The following is a 19,322-nucleotide window of genomic DNA, read 5'->3' on the forward strand; positions in this document are numbered from 1 at the left end:
CACAGTCTCCAACTTCCCCCCTCGAAGGCCTTTATAGCCCCCTCCCTAAACTCCAGAGGGACGGTAACTCTAAAAAGGTTGTACCCTGATGGCCTCAGATCCCACAAGTGGGGGGTGGGATATGTTAGAAAGGGTTCCTCTAGGTACCCTGAGCCCAAGTTACGTAGTGTGGTTAAGATTCATGATTAGTGGGTTAGACTGCATGGACCTTATGATTTATCTCATCAGTGGTGGAGTTAGATCATTTCTGACTATGGTCTTACTGGTCGTTTGGCTCCCTCCCTTTAGCTGGTAACATATACTTGAAATACAAAGCTGCAGGTTTCTTTGGGGCCCACCATGTGCTGGGCTGCCAGACGTCCAGCCTCAACGGCAGCAATGCCTCTTATATGAATTTCCAGTAAGAAAAAGAAAAAAAAAGAAACAGAACAAAACTCTAGCTGTCTGTGGAGCTTCAGACATTTGGAAGCCACCAAAGAAATCTAGTAAGAAAAAGATTTAACCCCTTTTCTTTTCTTTTTTCTTTTTTTAAAAAAAGACAGCTCATGTTACAGCCAAAAAAAATCTGTCCTGTCCCCACAGTCTGGGGCAGCTAACAGTTCTTCTCTGCCCCAGACTGATTCACATCCCCTCACAAGAGAATTAATGTTTACACAGATCATTCCTTTGGACTCTTACTGGACCTTCATCTCTCTCTCCCCACCCACCCCTATCTTGTGTAGTTCTTCATATCATGCTGGGTCAAGTGGTATACTTTTCCTCCATATAATCCTTTTTGTCTTCTTCCAAGGGCAATCCTGGTCCCCCAGGCCCACCAGGCTCTGCTGGTAAAGACGGTCCCAAGGGTGCTCGTGGTGATGCAGGCCCAACGGGGCGTGCCGGTGACCCTGGTCTGCAAGGCCCTGCTGGTTCCCCAGGCGAGAAGGGAGAATCTGGAGAAGATGGTCCCCCTGTATGTATTTGCCCTGTCCTTTCCCCATTTTCCACTGATCTGACCCAATACTGCTGTTTCTGGAAATTAACCTGCTACCTCTGCCTTCCCCCCCCCCCTTCCCACAGGGTGCTGATGGTCCCCCGGGTCCTCAAGGTTTGGCGGGGCAGAGAGGTATTGTTGGTCTCCCCGGTCAGCGTGGCGAGAGAGGATTCCCTGGTCTGCCTGGTCCTTCTGTAAGTGATTTGGGGAGTTCAGGTCAGAAAAGTGTTGAGATGTGACATGCACTGCCTGTTCAAGGGCAGCAGTATTTCAGTTTTCACCCAAGTATTTGCTGGAATTTTTAACCTCCGAAGGCTTTGCTTGTCTCTGCAGGAGGCTCAGTTAAGTTCTTCACTCTTGTGCGTAAAGCCTCAGGAGGAAGGCAGAGTCTCACATATTTGTAGAGCCTGTAACCTGGCGTTCTTTCAGATGAATGACGCTTTCGGTACTACGAGTCCTGCATTTACGACACCCATGCATTCAGGCACTTGTGAATTTGTCATTTTAAAAAAGGTTCATATTCTGAAACAGTGACAGTCAGTAAGGAGAGGCATCTGGTTTCTTTTTTAAAAATTAACATAATTTTACGGTATTGCTCAGTTTGTCATAAACTGAGGTGGCAGAGCATGAAAAGCAAGATGTTGTGACAAGCATGGTCCCGCTTCAGCGTACAAAATGGCGAATGGTTAGCAGAGAGTAATGGCCAGTTCAGATGTGAAAAGCTGAAGTGGTACAGTCCTCGCACAGAGGGGCACATGCGGAGTTATGTTTTTAAAAGACAAATGTGTATGAATGTTAACACCTAAGGACAAATGTATAAATCAGAAAGGTTTAAAGGTAAAGGTAAAGGTTCCCTTGCTCGAAAGCCAGTCAAATCCGACTCTAGGGTTGCGGTGCTCGTCTCCGTTTCAAAGCCGAAGAGCCAGCGCTGTCCGAAGACGTTTCCGTGGTCATGTGGCCGGTATGACTAAACACCAAGGCGCACGAAACGCTGTTACCTTCCCACTGAAGCGGTACCTATTTATCTACTTGCAATTTCTTGCTTTCGAACTGCTAGGTTGGCAGGAGCTGGAACTAGAGACGGGAGCTCACTCCATCATGCGGCACACTTGGGTCTCGAACTGCTGAACTACTGACCTTCCACAGCCTAAAGTTCAGCGTCTTAACCACTTGAGCCACCGCAGCTTACAGAAAGGTTTAGTTAAGTGTATTTTGGGGACAGACTGACCCCAATACTATGCATCAAATAATTTGATACCCACAGGAGAGAAAGAAAGGGTCTCTTTTAAGGGGCAAAACTTACCTCAACGGGACTAAAAGTGGAGATACTTATTTGGGGCATAGTCACTCCATGACAGACCACGTGCTTTGCAATTATGAAAGAGCCAGCGTTCAGTCCCTGACAGCATCAGTTGAAGGAATTCAGACTTCACAGCGAGGAAAATACATTTATATGGGATTCCGAAAAGTTCCTGTCGATTATAACTGACAGCTCTGGGCTCACTGTACCATCAAACCATCCCAGTAGAAGCATCCCATCTATTTGGCTGGCCCCATCAGTGGCCTGGATCCTTAAAATCCTTAAAATTTTAATGCCAACTTATCACTAAGATTATCTGGTTTCCACTAGTGTTGACATGGTTTCTACTAGAGTTGAGATGATACCTAGGAGTTATGTTATTTTTTGATTGTTGTTCTTAATCTGGTTTTAGCTGTATTGTATTTTATATTGTTGGAACCCACCCTGAGCCCGCTTGCAGGGAGGGTGTGATATAAATCCAAATAAATAAATAAACGTCCCTTTATTTCATTCCAAATTGGCAGGTTTTAAATACTGGGCGTGTAGTCATATATCGGGAGCTGCGGTGGCTCAAGTGGTTAAGACGCTGAGCTGCAGGCTGTGGAAGGTCAGTAGTTCAGCAGTTCGGGACTGAGTATGCCGCATGACGGAGTGAGCTCCCATCTCTAGTTCCAGCTCCTGCCAACCTAGCAGTTCGAAAGCAAGAAATTGCAAGTAGATAAATAGGTACCGCTTCAGTGGGAAGGTAACAGCGTTTCGTGCGCCTTGGTGTTTAGTCATACCGGCCACATGACCACGGAAACGTCTTCGGACAGCGCTGGCTCTTTGGCTTTGAAATGGAGATGAGCACCGCAACCCTAGAGTCGGATTCGACTGGCTTTCGAGCAAGGGAACCTTTACCTTTACCTTTTAGTCATATATCACAGTATCCTATTTATGGGGTTTATTAATTAACATAATTTAAAAAAAACAAAAAACAAATAATGCTGGAAATGTTTCTAGTGCTTATGTGTGTGGAGACCAACTGCATAAATAGTTTCCCATTCAAGGGCATAGGATTTAAGAGAAACTTCTTGAAGTCAATACTTTCTCACTGGACTTGAGACGACTGTCAAAATAAACCACTACTGCCCCGAACGGAAGAATCTGTTTGCCCTTCGACTTAGCCGTGTTTGTCTCCCTTTCTTTTCAGGGTGAGCCTGGCAAACAAGGTGCTTCTGGGGGTCCCGGGGATCGAGGCCCACCTGGCCCAGTGGGTCCACCTGGTCTGACTGGTCCCTCTGGCGAACCTGGACGGGAGGTGAGTGGCATTGCCAACTTGTCATATGGATGAAGACAAGGGGGGAAACCCTGATTTCTTTGGGAGTATTTTTTTCATTCCGCTGCTGCTTACTCATATAGGCCTGCAATTTATCAGTAACAAAGAAAACAAAGGGGATAAAAAGTAGCTATTCTTTCATGCTCCAAAATGAGTTTTTTTAAAAAATAAGAAAGACTTGAGAATGAACAATGATTGTAAGTACGTAGGGGGAAAGCTCTCTTTTGAGTTCCGTTGTGCTGGCCCATTGGTTGGCTAGTGGTTTTTTTACAGTTCTTCCATACTATACTTACTTTTTTAGAGATGTGTTACATAAGAACATAAGAGACGCCAATGTTGGATCAGGCCAAAGGCCCATCCCGTCCAACACTCTGTGTCACACAGTGGCCAGAAATACCAGTGCCATCAGGAGGTCCACCAGTGGGGCCAGGACATTAGAAGCCCTCCCACTGTTGACCCCCACCCCCAAGCCTCAAGAAGACAAAGCATCACTTGCCCCAGAGCCCCTAGCTATACCTTGTGGCTAATAGCCACTGATGGACCTCTGCTCCATATGCTTATCTAATTCCCTTTTGAAGCCGTCCATGCTTGGTTAAAATCATAGCCATAAATCAACGTTCGTTTATAGGTTAACCACTGTCAGTTGTAGCGCAAATCTGGCCGTCTGAGAGTTGCATTCGCCTCCCTTTCCCACACTGCCTATTGTAGAGGGTACTGAAATCCATGGCTGAAGTGTATCTTTGGGGATAGGTTGGAACTTGGCAGCAGGCTACTTGGTGTGGAATTGGGGAGCCGACCCCTCCCTTAAAATGCCCTTGGAGATATTATATATGACTGCAAGTTTCATACGGGTAGAGCCAATATTACAATTCCCCTGTATGAAATCTATGGTGCGGCCTCATTTGGAATACTGTGTGCATTTCTGAACACCGCATCTCAAAGAGGACACTGCAAAGCTGGGAAGTACAGAAGAGGGCAGTCAAGACGATTAGGGAGTCGGAGTACCTTCCCTACGAGGAAGAGTCTGGGACTTCACAGTTTAAAACAGAGATAACTGAGGGGGGACAATTGCGTATGGGTTAGTGATAACCTTTTCTCCCTTTCCCAAAATACTAGAACTCGAGGGCATCCAATACTAGAACTTGAGGCCAGTAGATTAAGGACAGAAAAAAGAAATACTTCTTTACTCAATAAGTTGTTAAAATGTAGAGTTTGCTGCCAGAGGATGTGGTGATGGCCACGGGTATCGCCTGCTTTAAAAGAGGATTAGATAGATTCATTTATTCATTATTTCATTAGATTTGTACCCCGCCCTCCCCAACAGGCTCATGGAAATAGATCTATCAGTGGCTACGAGCCATGGTGACTAAAGGGAACCTCCACATTCAGAGGCAGTCATCCACTGAATACCAGTACCAGGAGCAGTGTTCCCTCTAAGCTGAGTTAGAGTGAGCTAGCTCACAGGTTTTTAGCCTCTGGCTCACGCATTTTTCTCTTCGCTCAGGAAGGATGGCTCCAGAGCAAACTAACATATGCAGTAGCCAAGTCGCTCGCTCACAACTTTCATGCCAGTAGCTCACAAAGTAGGATTTTTGCTCACAAGACTCCACAGCTTAGAGGGAGCATTGACCAGGAGGCAACATCAGGGTAAGGCCTTGGCCCCTGTGCCCTGTTATTGGCTCTCCAGAATAACTGCTTAGCCACTGTGTGAGACAGGATGCTGGACTAGATGGACCGTGGGTCTGATTCAGCAGGGCTGATGCTCTTCTGTTATAAGCAGCCAATGAATAGAGGGTATGAATTGGGACTATTTGGGGGTCAGTGTTACCAGCTGGCCTGCTCTGTTATGTCAGCGTTCAGAAAGCTCTATCCAGGCATTTTCCTGGCGCAGAAGAAACTAATGCATTTCGTTTCACATTCTCAGGGTAACCCTGGTTCAGATGGTCCCCCAGGCCGAGATGGTTCTCCTGGAGTGAAGGTAAGTGTCTGTCCTATTTTATTTATTTATTTATTTATTTTTGGGATTTATATCCCACCCCATCCAATATACAGCTCGAGGTGGCTAACAAACGGCCATGCCGAAGTTAAAATATGCATACAAGCAACAGCATAATAAAAACACTATATCTTGACATAAAATTTGGTGCTTTGATAATCCTAAAGGCCTGTCTGGTAAAAAGGGCTGTGTGGTCAGTAATTGGTCATGCCGATAGGTGGTAAAAACAAGAGACGATTACAGTTATGCAACGTATAAAGAAGCAGGAGTCTGGTGAAGTGTATAATGTTGGGCAAAGCAGTGTATTACGCTCAGGTGAGATAACAGAAATAAAATAAAATACAGTTTGATAGGTTGAGGCTGAGGAGAAAAGAGGGGGATAAAAAAATGCAGCCCTGTTGGCTGGGAGAAAAGTAGAACTTCTGCTGTGATAGGAGGTTCTTTGTCCTCCTTGGCTAAAAGCCTGACTGGGAGATCAACTGTTTGCACCGATGATTGCATTTTGATTCTGGGTGGAAGAAATGATTAATAGAAGCCGTAGGAAGCCAGAAAGAAAGAAGCACCCAAAAAGATTTTATGCATGGAGCTGAGTGCAAAAAGCCAGAGACAGATTATTAGATCAGGAGACAATATTTGCCAGATGAAAATATAAAATCTGGGTACAAGGGCATAGGATATCGATGATAACACTGAAAACCTAAGCAGGGTTAGCCCCTTCCAAGTCTCTTGACTTCACTGGATCAAGAAAGGTATTACTTTGCTTAGGAGTGCATTGTAAATGTACTAACTCCAGTGGGATGCAAAAAGCTTCAGTGTCATTTGGTAAAGATAAGATTAGGAAACTGTAGTCTTTGACATCAGTTTGCTTAATTTGCTTGTTACCTTGAAATACTTTATTATTTATCATTTATTATTTATCAGATTTATACCCCGCCCTCCCCCGTAGGGCTCAGGGCGGCTTACAAAGGCAAGATAACCTTGCTATAATAAAACATAATATACTTATAATTTAAAAACATACGTCTTAAAATCCAGTCCTAATTCAGATAAGTGCTCAGTGTTCTTCAAGGACTCCAAAATCCAAAGATGACGGAACCATTCCAAAAAGTTCCTGGTGGACATAAACCTTCATAAGATTGTTTTGGCTTTTTCTTTACACTGAATGTACTTCCTATAGTTGTCCAATACTGGATACAGCCACTACTCCTTAAAAAGTCTTCATGCTAACAGGTTTTATATAGTTTTTTGCAGACTGAAACATTTTGGGAATGTAAAGGCTGCTGTAACATCTGACCAGAATAACTTGCTCATATTGGCTTGGGGGCACAGTCGGTAGATGAATGTGGTGCCTCAAGAGGTGGCAGCAGTCGTAGGAGGATATGCTGACAGACGTATTGGGCATCACTAGGAGTTTGCAGCTGCTGTCTTTCCAAAGGAGTAGCTTAAGGACTCCCTCAACCCTGCCCAAGCCCAATTTTTTGCTTGTTCAATGACCCTACAAAACAGGTGGTTCCGAGTAGCAACCTTAATAGCCCAGAGTAGCCCAGTCTCATCAGAGCTCAGACTCTAAGCAGGGTCAGTCCTTGGACGGGAGATGACCAAGGAAGACAGGCTGCTATGCAGAGGAAGGGAATGGCAAACCAGGTGGAACTTCATGGGGTTGCCATGAGTTGGTTGTGACCAGGGGTCATTTCGTAGAAAAAGAGGTGCAGGAGCACATTAGCATAACTCATTAGCATAACTTATTTGCCACACCCCCTGACATCACCGGAAGTGTGTCAGAAGGCAACACCCACCGCTCAGGCTCCACTGGACTGTTTTGGATTGCTAGCTGTTGGGGGGGGGGCTCTGCAACTTACCTGGCTGCTTCTTGCTCCTCGTGGCCTGGGGCTGCTGGGAGCAGGAGGGGGGGCTTGTTGCATGTGCCCGCCCCCTGGGCTCTTTACTGCCAGAGCTCCGCTCCTGTGCGCTCCTGCAGGAAATGACCCCTGGTTGTGACTCAGTGGCATACTTTACCTTAGGCAGTTGCAATAAGGAGAAGGGTGTAGTCTCCGTGCATAATCCAGGTGGGCACAGGCCTGTCTTCCGCACTGCTATTCTCACTGCCCATGGTAGCAGTCCCTGTTCTTAACATCCCTGTGTTCTCATATACCCCTTCCGCCCCTCCGCTCCTTGCCCTGAAAGCCAACCAAACACGACACCCTTCTGCCAGGTAAAACTATGAGAACTGGATTTTTTTGAACCCATCTTTCTCTAATAAAGAGACACAGGACAGGTTTAGGCAACTTTCTCTTGTCTGTCACATCCATTGGAGTTACAGAATGTGACAGGATGTGTGTGTGTGTGTGTCATAGAACTGGCTGTTTATCCATGACCCATGGCCACCTTTTCTTCATGATATCTACAGTGGGTGGATAATCAAAGGTGCTCCATGTCTCTTCGCCATACGCGCCTTTCTGAAATCCTCCTCAGTGCTTTTCTTTAGTGCCAGTGTCTGCCACATCTCTTAATGTTGCCCTCCGCTGCAATCCCAACGGGATACAAAAAAAAAGAGAGCACAATTTAGGATTTAATACTCCCTCTTTGTCCCCCTGAAAGGGTGATCGTGGTGAGACGGGTCCTCTTGGTTCTCCCGGTGCTCCTGGCCCTCCCGGCTCTCCAGGTCCCGTTGGTCCAACTGGCAAGCAAGGAGACAGAGGCGAAGCAGTAAGTATCCAGGAGTCGTTCAGTGGGTAGTGAGATCATTCTTCCCTCCAAGAGAATTCTATGGTAGAATCAAGAAGAAGCATTGTGAGTGTTTCAGGTGAACTTTGATGCTTTCAGTTGTCCCACCCCAGATCTTTTGACAGGTTTGGTTACAAGTGCTTCTTCCAAGCATACCTGTGACAGCCATAAGAGCTCATAACAGATATTCTTCCTCTCACTTTCTGTTACAGTAGGACCAGTGGTAGATCCAGAGGTATATTCTGGTTTCCAATTCTCCCCAAGTATTGCACTGTCATCTACCAGAATGTTTGCATAAATTTGCATTGCCACTATTGTATTTGTGAAAGAGATCTTCCCACACTCTTCCTTACAGTTCCCAGAACACTGAGGTTTTGGCATGTTTCCTAGGCACTGTGTTTACATTGTGGTGCCATCTATGCAGACCTCCTGTTATTCCCTCCACCCCAAAGCTCCATGGCCTTTGCTACATTTCTTTCTACCTCTCTGGTAGAAAGTGCAGTCACTCCACTTTTATCCCAGTTTGATTAGTCACGTTCTGTGTGTAAGCAGCAGTAGGAGTCATGGTTAGTCCTCCAGTGACCACAGAGAAGTGGATAGATGTGCTAAAATGTGTAGGTATTTCCTGTCCTTTTTTGTTATTTCAAGGGATTCTGGGATATTTAGGGAACTCACAATGAGGGGAAAACATCCACTGTGACAGACCATCACAGGTTAGCACCCAACTGAAAGAACTCCAGAATGGCTGCATTAAAAAAACCAATGCTGGCTGGGATCCAGAGCAGTATTTCTGTAAACAGAAGGATTTCTACCAATGGGGCATGACTTCCTTGCCTCCCTCCCCCTCCTGCTGTAGCCTAAAATGCCCCCCAAATTCTGTTTCTGGGAGCAGCATTGGGGGGGGGGGGGTTGCAGAGGGGGGGGGATGGAAACGTTTCATTCCATGGGCAGAAATCTTGCCTGTGGAAGAACTATGCTGGATCCAAAATGGTATCCTTTTTTGTTGGTATCCATTTTGGATCCAAAATGGTATTTTCCAGAGACATTTTTTCCTACCTCTCTGATATTATTACAAACCAGGGCCACCCAAACACTGATGGATTCAGGTTTCACAAAGTGTAGCAATACTCAGAATTCACTTAAATGAATTATACACATCAGAACTTTAAATGAATTGGACAACGTCACGATAGATTGGTCTACCAACAGTCATTAGGCATGATAGCTAAATGGAACCTCCATATGCAGAGGCACTATATCACTGAGGACAAATAATAAGGCACTGGCATCACCTTCATTCTTGACTTGTGAACTCCCAGAGGCATCTGATGCTGGCTCTGTTGGAACAAAAGGTGGCATTAGGTGGACCTCAATCATAGTTCTTAACAAAATGTTGTGGAAGCTTTCCTGAGTTCATACGTAGAGCTCGTTTTTCTGGCCTACCTGAAACTCTTACACCTCCAGAATATTTAGATCCTGTGGGATTTCTCAGCCTGAACCCAAAATGAATGTCAGTTACAGTCAGTTGTCTGTAGGTTTTCTCCGACGTTTTCCTCTTTGTGTTTGCTTGTTTTACAAAAAAACAGCCATGGAGGTTGCAGAGATCAGCAGAAGATAATTTGGGGGGGGGGGGGTTTTGACCTTTTCCCCTCCCGCTTCTTTTTTGCCCACCTCAAGCTGCTTTTTTTCCCGCTTGCAGAGAAAAATAGTCTAGGTTGGTTCTACCCTTGAAGGAAAGCCTTGTGGTTTACCAGTAGTGAAAATGCCACATCCAAATCCTGTTCATCTCAGTGTAAAATGGTGCCAGGTGAGCTTCTAACCTGTCTTTGTCTCGCTCTCTCTAGGGTGCTCAAGGCCCATTGGGTCCTTCCGGTCCCGCGGGGGCACGCGGCATGCCTGTGAGTACATCTCTCTCACTCAGCATACTTTCTTCTGAGCTCTCACGGACGCTGAAGATTATTAGCATCCCCAAAACAAGAGCTGATAGCACTGCTGGGGTACTGGGTTGGGGGCAGCTTGCCACAAGGCTGGGGACCCCCAATGTGCTGGTCCATATTGCCTAAGGTTAGTGGACAAGGCAAGGTTGTGTCTGTCTGCAATCACCTTTGACTTTCAGGTCTGTCACTCACAGAGTCAAATCAGAACCTCTCTGCCTATCTAGTGAATCGACATTTATGGTTATTGAGGAATTTTATTATCATTACATACTGCATACTGAATTATACAATAAATCTATTATGGCAGTGTTCCATGCCCTGTTTTGCACTATAAAAGGTACGGGGGGACGACAACACAAGATCACAGCAATTTTTAAATGGCTACAGCAATTTTTAAATGGCTAAATTCTCCCCTGAAATGGTGTCAGTAGCCACAGGTTGAACCTGTGGCCACTGTAACATCTAGTTTGCCCCTATGCTTTCTCCTGACAGCATTTCAGTAGGGGTACCCCAAGAATACACCTTGTGGTTTACCAGTAGTGAAAATGCCGCATCCAAATCCTGTTCATCTCAGTGTAAACAGAAACGGTGCCAGGTGAGCTTCTAACCTGTCTTTGTCTCGCTCTCTCTAGGGTGCTCAAGGCCCATTGGGTCCTTCCGGTCCCGCGGGGGCACGCGGCATGCCTGTGAGTACATCTCTCTCACTCAGCATACTTTCTTCTGAGCTCTCACGGACGCTGAAGATTATTAGCATCCCCAAAACAAGAGCTGATAGCACTGCTGGGGTACTGGGTTGGGGGCAGCTTGCCACAAGGCTGGGGACCCCCAATGTGCTGGTCCATATTGCCTAAGGTTAGTGGACAAGGCAAGGTTGTGTCTGTCTGCAATCACCTTTGACTTTCAGGTCTGTCACTCACAGAGTCAAATCAGAACCTCTCTGCCTATCTAGTGAATCGGCATTTATGGTTATGAAGGAATTTTATCATCATGACATACTGCTTACTGAATTATACAATAAAACTATTATGGCAGTGTTCCATGCACTGTTTTGGCACTGTAAAAGGTACGGGGGGACGACAGCACAAGATCACAGCAATTTTTAAATGGCTACAGCAATTTTTAAATGGCTAAATTCTCCCCTGAAATGGTGTCAGTAGCCACAGGTTGAACCTGTGGCCACTGTAACATCTAGTTTGCCCCTATGCTTTCTCCTGACAGCATTTCAGTAGGGGTACCCCAAGAATACATTTTACCCCAAGCCCTGGGCTACCTCTCTGAGCCTCTGAATATTGTCATAATCATCAGACAGGGAAAAGTGCGTGAATGTGGTTGAATTACAACAACAGTATGTTATGCAGAGTGTCATGTTCCAAGAACTAGGTCCAAATCTTAAAGCATGAGTATCTGAGACAGCCAGCATGGGTGAGTGGTTAGGGTGGCCGATTAGTCGCTGGAAGACCCCGGTTCAAATCCGAGTTCTGTAATGAAGGTTTCTGGATGACTTTGGACCTGTCACTCACTCTCCCTTTCAATTTAACCTACCTCACAGGGTGGTTGTGAGAGTAAAATAGAGGAGGGGAAAGTAATGTATACTGCCTTGAGCTCCTTGGAAGAAGTGTAGGATTTTTAAAAAGTACAAAATAAATTTGCATTCATGGGAATAGAAAACAGCTATGTGTACTTCGGAGTCAATTGCCTCTTGTCTGTAGTGTCCACACGCTTCACAGACAGGAATACCTGCCATGTTTCCTCCTTCTCCAGCCAGAGAATCGTCAAGTGCAGCAATTCCCCAGAATTCAGTTCAGTAGTTGTCATCCCAGCAATAATGTAGAATTACCTCTGGAGAGGTATAGGTAAGGTAAAGGTTAAGGTTTCCCTTGCTCGAAAGCCAGTCAGAACTGACTCTAGGGGGCGGTGCTCATCTCTGTTTCCAGCTGAAGCCTCCCTGGGTGCTGAACCACAGCGTCCTTTGAAATCCCATGGTGTAAACACGCTTCGACATTGTTCAGATCAGTGCCAAGCTGCCCATAAACACTGTCGTTCAGCGTAACTGTTCTCCCCTTGCCCTAACAGTTCCATGTCTCTGTCCCTTGTGAGGCCTTTTATGACATCCAAGCACAGGAGGCTGTGGCTCCAGAACAGAGAGAAACGTCAGCGGCAGGCAGAGAGGGATTGTAATACTTCAGGCCATCTGATGTCATAAAGGAGGCTGAGTCATTTGCAGGTGCAACAGAGGCCCATTCTGACATCAGAACACATCAGCCAACAGTATCAAGAGGTATTGGCTAAGCAGAGGTGAGCAAAAAGTCAGCATAAAAATTAGGGTTGCCAAGTCTGAGCTTTAGCTGGAGCAGGGGACTCTCGGCTGTTTCCCGGAGCGCACGTGCGCTGCAACCACGTCACCCGGAAGTGATGTGATCACGCTGGGCATGCTGGGGCAGGGCCACGACCATCCGAGGGAAAACCATAGAGTTTTCCCTCAGATTACCATGGCCCCGCCCCCAGCATGCCCGGCGTGGTCGCGTCACTTCCGGGTGACGTGCACTTCATGTACTTTGGGGGTGGGGTTCTCCCCGAGGCCCGATCCGCCGGCGGCGGGGAACGGGCCTCTGGGGCGGGGGTTTCCCTGCCCCTCGGGGGGACTTGGCAAGCCTAATAAAAGTGGCTTGACCAGACTAATGCCCTGCTGTATAAACAGGATCTTAGCCTAAGATGGGTAGCTGTGTTAGTCTGTAGTAGAAGAAAATACATAGTCTGCAGCAGTCTGGAGCAGTAGAAAAGAGCAAGAGTCCAATAGCACCTTAAAGTCTAACAAAATCTGTGGCAGGGTAGGAGCTTTTGTGAGCCACTGCTCACTTCTTCAGATACTCTGAAGAAGTGAGCAGTGACTCACAAAAGCTCCTACCCTGCCACAGATTTTGTTAGTCTTTAAGGTGCTACTGGACTCTTGCTAGGATCATAGCCTAGCACTCAGAGATGCAGGCCACAAACAGAGAGCATCAGTATCCCAATCCTTGTTTACATTTGGTCGTCACAGGTTTTGCCCAGGAGGTCGGCCGTCCTCTGCTGTCTGACTCTTGGTGATTTGGGCTGAAATGCGTCTTCTGTTCTCTCCATCCAGGGTCCACAAGGTCCTCGTGGGGACAAGGGCGAAGCTGGCGAGGCAGGAGAGCGAGGCCTGAAGGGCCACCGAGGATTCACCGGCCTGCAGGGCCTACCTGGGCCTCCTGTAAGTTTGGGTGTCAGCACAAAATAGGGAAGGGTCCGGCTCAAGAGGTTCTCTTCTTGGCTTGACGTGGGTGGATAAGGGCCCCAGGTTTTGTCCCTACGTCTTATTGGGTATAAAAAACAAACTTTGTGCCACAGGGGTATTAATTTCTCTGAGGTAAAATTCAAGCCCTGAAGCTGGATGGCCCAGCCTAGCCTGTCAGGTCTCAGAACCTAAGCAGGGTCAGCCCTGATGGGAGGCCACCAAGGAAGTCCAGGGTCGCGATGCAGCGGGAGGCCATGGCAAACCACCTCTGTTCATCTCTGGCCTTGAAACCCCTACAGGGTTGCCATACGTTTGCTGCGATGTGACAGCCCTTTACAGAGACATAGTAAGATTCAAGAAGTAGCATGTTCAGGCAGTGGTTTTTCCACCTGTGTTTCCACCTGCGACTTCCTTGGAAGCCTGTTAGGGGCTCCAGAGCGAGAAGGTCATTAACGGAAGACACACTTCCCTGAAATACAGTTCATACACCTCTGTTGATTTCCCCCTCAAATACGCCTAGATGTATTCTAGGGAGCACTGTCAGTTCCTACAGGGCAACAACAGTTCCGCCAAGGCTTGTAAGGCAGAGATGTTCCACCAGGCCTGTGGTTGAGGACTGCAATGGTTTCTCCCATCTAGCCTGCCTCCTTCCTCCCTTTTCCCTCTACAGGGACAGGGCACTAAATTGCTTTATGTGCCGTCGGTAAATTGTCAGTTAAATAGTTTGTCAGCCTTATTTTTAAGTTTATCAAGTTTTAAAATTTTAACTTGACAGTGAATGTTGTAATTGGAAATGTTGTCCCCCGCCCTGAGCTATGTGTACGGGGGAGGGTGGGCTATTAGACGAATGAAATAAATAAACACTGAGGTCTGGTGAAATGAATTCTCATCCTAAAACACACCTATCTATGGCGCCACAACATGCAGTGATTCCTCAGCGTAATGTGGATGTGGAAAGGTTTCCCTGAAGAAAAAAATAAGCATGAAAACCTTCGCAGTAAAATGGCTCTCAAAACAGCTACATACTTTTTCAAGTTTTAAAATTTTAACGCGACAGTGAATGTTGTCATTGGAAATGTTGTCCCCCCCGCCCTGAGCTCTGTGTACGGGGGAGGGAGGGCTATTAGGCAAATGAAATAAATAAATAAACACCGAGGTCTGGTGAAATGAATTCTCATCCTAAAACACACCTATCTATGGCGCCACAACATGCAGTGATTCCTCAGCGTAATGTGGATGTGGAAAGGTTTCCCTGAAGAAAAAAAATAAGTTTGAAAACCTTTGTAGTAAAATGGTTCTCAAAACAGTTCCATACTGTGCTGGGTAAGGAGAGTTGGGGACCTTAGCCAGGGAAAACCATACAAGGGTGAGAGATGATTGTGTGGTATTTCTCTCTCCCCCCCCCCCCGGTCTTCCTTGGGGTACTTCTGGAGATCAAGGTGCTGCTGGTCCTGCTGGCCCTTCTGGTCCCAGGGTAAGTCTGCCCGTTTACCTCCAGGATATGATAAGTAAAATCCCTTTCATTAGTTAAGAAGTAGGGAGATGTAACAGCGTGGTTCTTGGATGTAGCGTGTAAGTCCAATACTTATCTAGTGAACTCTGAATTTTTCATTCGTTAGAATTTTTGGGATTGTTAAGCACAGAGTTCTAGACCCTTAAGTCTAGTATCTTCAAGTGCTTCAAAGACACAGAATGGTTGGAGAACAAATGAACATATTTAGAGAGAAGGATCTTCAAGTGGAAAAAGAAGAGTGGCTCTTGATTATTCTGTCTTTCAGTGATGTTTTGGTGACCAGAAATGGGGCAGTGTTCTCTAAGGGAAAAAAAATCACATGTATATTTCCTCATGTGGGTGTCTTTGTATGGCCCTGTGGGATCTGAAAAGCTGACATGACATGGCTGATAACTGAAGATGAAGGTTGATCAATGCTAGTGATATGTATATATGCAGCATACAGAAAATACAACCCTCCTTGTTGAAGGAGGGAGCTTGGGAATGGGGATGGGCACGAACTAAGAAAATGGAGGTTCGTTTCAGTTCGTGGGGCAACACAAACCTTCCTGGACCTTCAAGTTTCCCGAACCAGTTTGTTTCGTGAGGTTCGTGATTTGGTAGAACACCCCCTTACAGGCTAGATATGCCAAACTTGTAGCAAGTCTCCAGCTGACTCTCCTCTACCCGCCCTCCAAGTTTGGTGAGAATTGGATTTAGGGGGGCCGAGTTACAGCCTCCCAAAGCAGGGGCCTCCAGGAAAATGCTCTCTGGAGGAATCACAGCTGCCGAGGCGTTCAGAAATAAGTATGGGAGGGGGCATGTTCTGGCAAGGCAACCAGCAGCTAAGCCCCTCTGTCAGCGTGAGCAGAGAGACAGGTGGCTCAGAGCCCTGAGTCCACTCCACCTCACACAATCCCAGCCAGACAGAGCTAGTAGTCACAAAACTCAATGGGGGGGAGGTCCTGAACCAAGGAACCTAAGCCCCTTTGCTCAGTGTGAGTAGAAGGACAGGTGCCTCAGAGCCCTGAGTAAGTACCAAACACCCCCAACCCCACTGTTCACAGGAGTAATGACTTCCAGTTCTCTTCCCTTTCTGACTCTCTAACTAATACGCGGTGCACCTGCTGCCAACAGAAAACAATGGCTGTGTGTGATCTGGGGGTATATCTCATTCTGCTCCCATAGAGCAGAATGGGAGCTCTCTTATTGGCAGCCAGCGCTGTCTGTTGAGCTTCGGAGGGCCACTAGTGGTGTTTCCAGGACTGCAGAAGTCCATCCCCCCATTGCTCTGACAATCGGTGCCAGCATGTCTGCCACAGATGCTGCCAACATGCCCCACGATGAGACACCTGAACCTCCAAAAACCATGTGGAGGGTCATTGAGGCTTGATCACATAGACCCAGGTAATTTTAGTTGTGAACTTAGGGTTGTGGGCAGGTTGGTGCCCATTCCTACTTGGGAAGCACTCGGTTGGATTTCCATAGCTTTGTGACATCACAGTGTGATGACCTTTGTCACTCACACAGAGTGCCTACAACCCTCGGCAACCTCTCTCCTACAGGTTCAGAGTTACAGGTAGGCCAGACAGTCACACATCACTACCCATCTTGCCTCTTCTAAAATATCTCAGGTTTGTTCTCTCACTCAGACAAGGTAGCCCCCTTAAATAATTGCCCCTCACTCAGACAATACACAGAGCTGTTGGAGTTGGGGACTCAAACACCATCTCATTCATATGCTGCCACCATTTATTCATATTTTACAGCAAATATAGACTGAGATCTTTGCTTGTGTGTGTGTGTTTCTTTCTGTGAGACAACCACCCCGCAGGGTTTAAAAACAAGGAGTTAACTTTTATTTATGGTTTGAATATGACACTGAAAAACGTCAGGTAGAGGTTACAAAGTTTCTTTTCAATTGTGGTTTTAAACGATTTTCCTATTCCAGCATTTGGGATTCTTTGTTACTTCTCAGTCAGCTTTAAGCAGCTCTTCTTCACAACTTCACTCAGCCAGCTTACAGCCACCTAACTGCAGTCTTCAACTCTCTCAGTTGCTGTTTTCAACTGTATCTCTCTCTAACATTCCGTCACCTCCCTTTGGTCACTCTTAGGGAGAGGCGGAACCTAACCTGTCCGTCACACATGGCTTGTTAATTTCCTGAATGATTCATTTGAGGATAGATGCCAGCTCTGATGTGCAGCCTGGTTCTCACTCAAATGTTTTGGCTCTCTCCTAGGGTCCCCCAGGTCCAGTTGGCCCCTCTGGCAAAGATGGTTCTAATGGAATGCCTGGCCCCATTGGTCCTCCTGGTCCTCGTGGTCGCAGTGGAGAAACTGGTTCTGCTGTAAGTAACTGGCGAAAGCCATAAATTAAAGGTCCCATATCCCACTTTGTTCACCTTTGGGGTTTGAATCTCTCTATGGAGCTAAACCAGGTATAAGTAACAGAGCGGCCCAAATCATTCTTCCCTTCAGGATGGCTGTAAATCCCTACATGCTCTGTGCTTTTTCATCAATGGCAACTGCACAGGGCCCTGTTAGGACAATCCAAGATCAGCTTTGGCATTTTGAGTTCAATATTTTAGAAGTTAGAAGTAATTTAGAGTTGGGAATGTTGTGCAATTCAACCTCCTGAACCAAAGTAGCACCGTCGAGAAATTTCACTCCAAGCATTGCCCACCCAAGCCCCACCCTCTTTTGGAGTAGGTTTTAGATTAAATTATAGATGCCATCTGGAGATAATCAAATTCGGAATAACTGATCGGCCGATTTTAATCTGTAGTTTTTGTATCTTTTTAACCTGTTGTAAATCGCCCAGAGCCCTGTGTGCTCAGGGATTGGGCGATTCAGAAATTCAATAAATAATTGATGATGATGATGATGAGGTCAGTGGGGGTGGGACAGGAGGACGCAGAGAGAGTGCGTGGGGCGTGGGCAAACATTGGATGGCAGTGAATTCCTCTTATCGACTCGCAAGGATCTCAGGCTCCGTTTCTTTTCCTTCCCCACAGGGTCCTCCTGGAAACCCTGGACCTCCAGGCCCTCCCGGCCCACCTGGACCCGGTATTGACATGTCGGCCTTCGCTGGCCTGGGTCAGACTGAGAAAGGCCCCGACCCTCTGCGCTACATGCGGTCTGACCAGGCTTCCGGCAACCTGCGGCAGCACGACGCCGAGGTCGACGCTACCTTGAAGTCACTCAACAACCAGATCGAAAGCATCCGGAGCCCCGAGGGCTCTAAGAAGAACCCGGCCCGGACTTGCCGTGACTTGAAACTCTGCCACCCAGAATGGAAGAGGGGTGAGCGCCGTGGGGAGTGCCGCTGCCTAATTTGTGGGTCTGGGAGGCAGGCTTTTCTGCTGCGCGGCCTAACCACTAATCCAGAGAGTGCCGCGGGCGTGTTCTGCTGTTGAGAGCAAGGAGAGGTTGCCCTCGCTGTGGAAGGGGCTGAGAATCCCCGTTTCAGCAGTTCCAGTCCTTGCTTAAAGAGGTGGGGTGCTTCCAGACCTCTGCTAGACACCTGCGCGGTCCATGCAGTGTTCAGGGATGGTGTCAGCAGGCCCCGAGGTGGGGCAGCTGCTGGGGCCCAGAAATTCTTTTTTTTTTTTTGTATTTAAATTTTTATTAAATTTTATCGTATATAACAAATAACATCAACATACACGTTCAACAACAATTATATATCATGTAGAGTATGCACAACGGTATCCTTTGAGTTCAGTACATATTCACGATTTGGCATAAACTCGTTAGAAGAAGTAATACAACCAAAACTAACTACAGTCAGATCTGAAAGACATTATATGAACACTCACTATCTGTAACTTGTAGATATGTGTCTCAATCTTAATAGAAGGCATAGTCTTTATATTGGGCCCAGAAATTCTCGTGGGACCCACTGCCACTGACTCCTACCTGCTCTTAGGGTTGCCAGCTGGAAGTTTTGGGGGTGGAGCCTGAGGAGGGCAGGGTTTGGGGAGAGGAGGGGTTTCAATGGGATATCAGGCCATACAGAGTCCACCTTCCAAAGCGGCCATTTTCTCCAGTTGTAATCCCAGATCTCCAGCCACCGCCTGGAGGTTGGCAACCCTGTGTATGCACCTCCTTTACTGTCTCTCTCTGCCCCCATCTTTTTGTTTGAAGTGCTCCAAACACCCATGCTTCCAGCTGCCCAGTGTCACTGGGGAAAGGGCATCTGAGTGGTGCACAGTGGTGGCAACTCTCGGTGGTTGCCATGGCAGCGGCATCGCCAGCTGCATGCACCAGCCACGACTTTCAGGGAAAGAATGTGCATGGAGTACAGGCAAGCGAGCATAGATGGTGG

The 19,322-nt window shown here is 46.9% G+C and overlaps 1 protein-coding gene across 1 annotated transcript in view; it reads left to right on the plus strand.

Annotated features, from left to right (window-relative positions):
* Window positions 1-19,322, plus strand: part of LOC107120677 (collagen alpha-1(II) chain) — a 119,769-nt gene that overhangs the window by 95,134 nt on the left and 5,313 nt on the right. The window contains exons 42-51 of the mRNA XM_015423445.1: window positions 791-952; window positions 1,060-1,167; window positions 3,466-3,573; window positions 5,516-5,569; window positions 8,186-8,293; window positions 10,156-10,209; window positions 13,370-13,476; window positions 14,921-14,975; window positions 17,236-17,343; window positions 18,010-18,298. Coding sequence (XP_015278931.1) covers window positions 791-952; window positions 1,060-1,167; window positions 3,466-3,573; window positions 5,516-5,569; window positions 8,186-8,293; window positions 10,156-10,209; window positions 13,370-13,476; window positions 14,921-14,975; window positions 17,236-17,343; window positions 18,010-18,298 — 1,153 coding nt within the window. The remainder of the gene's footprint in view (window positions 1-790; window positions 953-1,059; window positions 1,168-3,465; window positions 3,574-5,515; window positions 5,570-8,185; window positions 8,294-10,155; window positions 10,210-13,369; window positions 13,477-14,920; window positions 14,976-17,235; window positions 17,344-18,009; window positions 18,299-19,322) is intronic.

This window comes from Gekko japonicus, unplaced genomic scaffold, assembly GCF_001447785.1.
Source record: "Gekko japonicus isolate JY-2015 unplaced genomic scaffold, Gekko_japonicus_V1.1 scaffold1573, whole genome shotgun sequence".
Lineage (NCBI taxonomy): Eukaryota > Metazoa > Chordata > Lepidosauria > Squamata > Gekkonidae > Gekko > Gekko japonicus.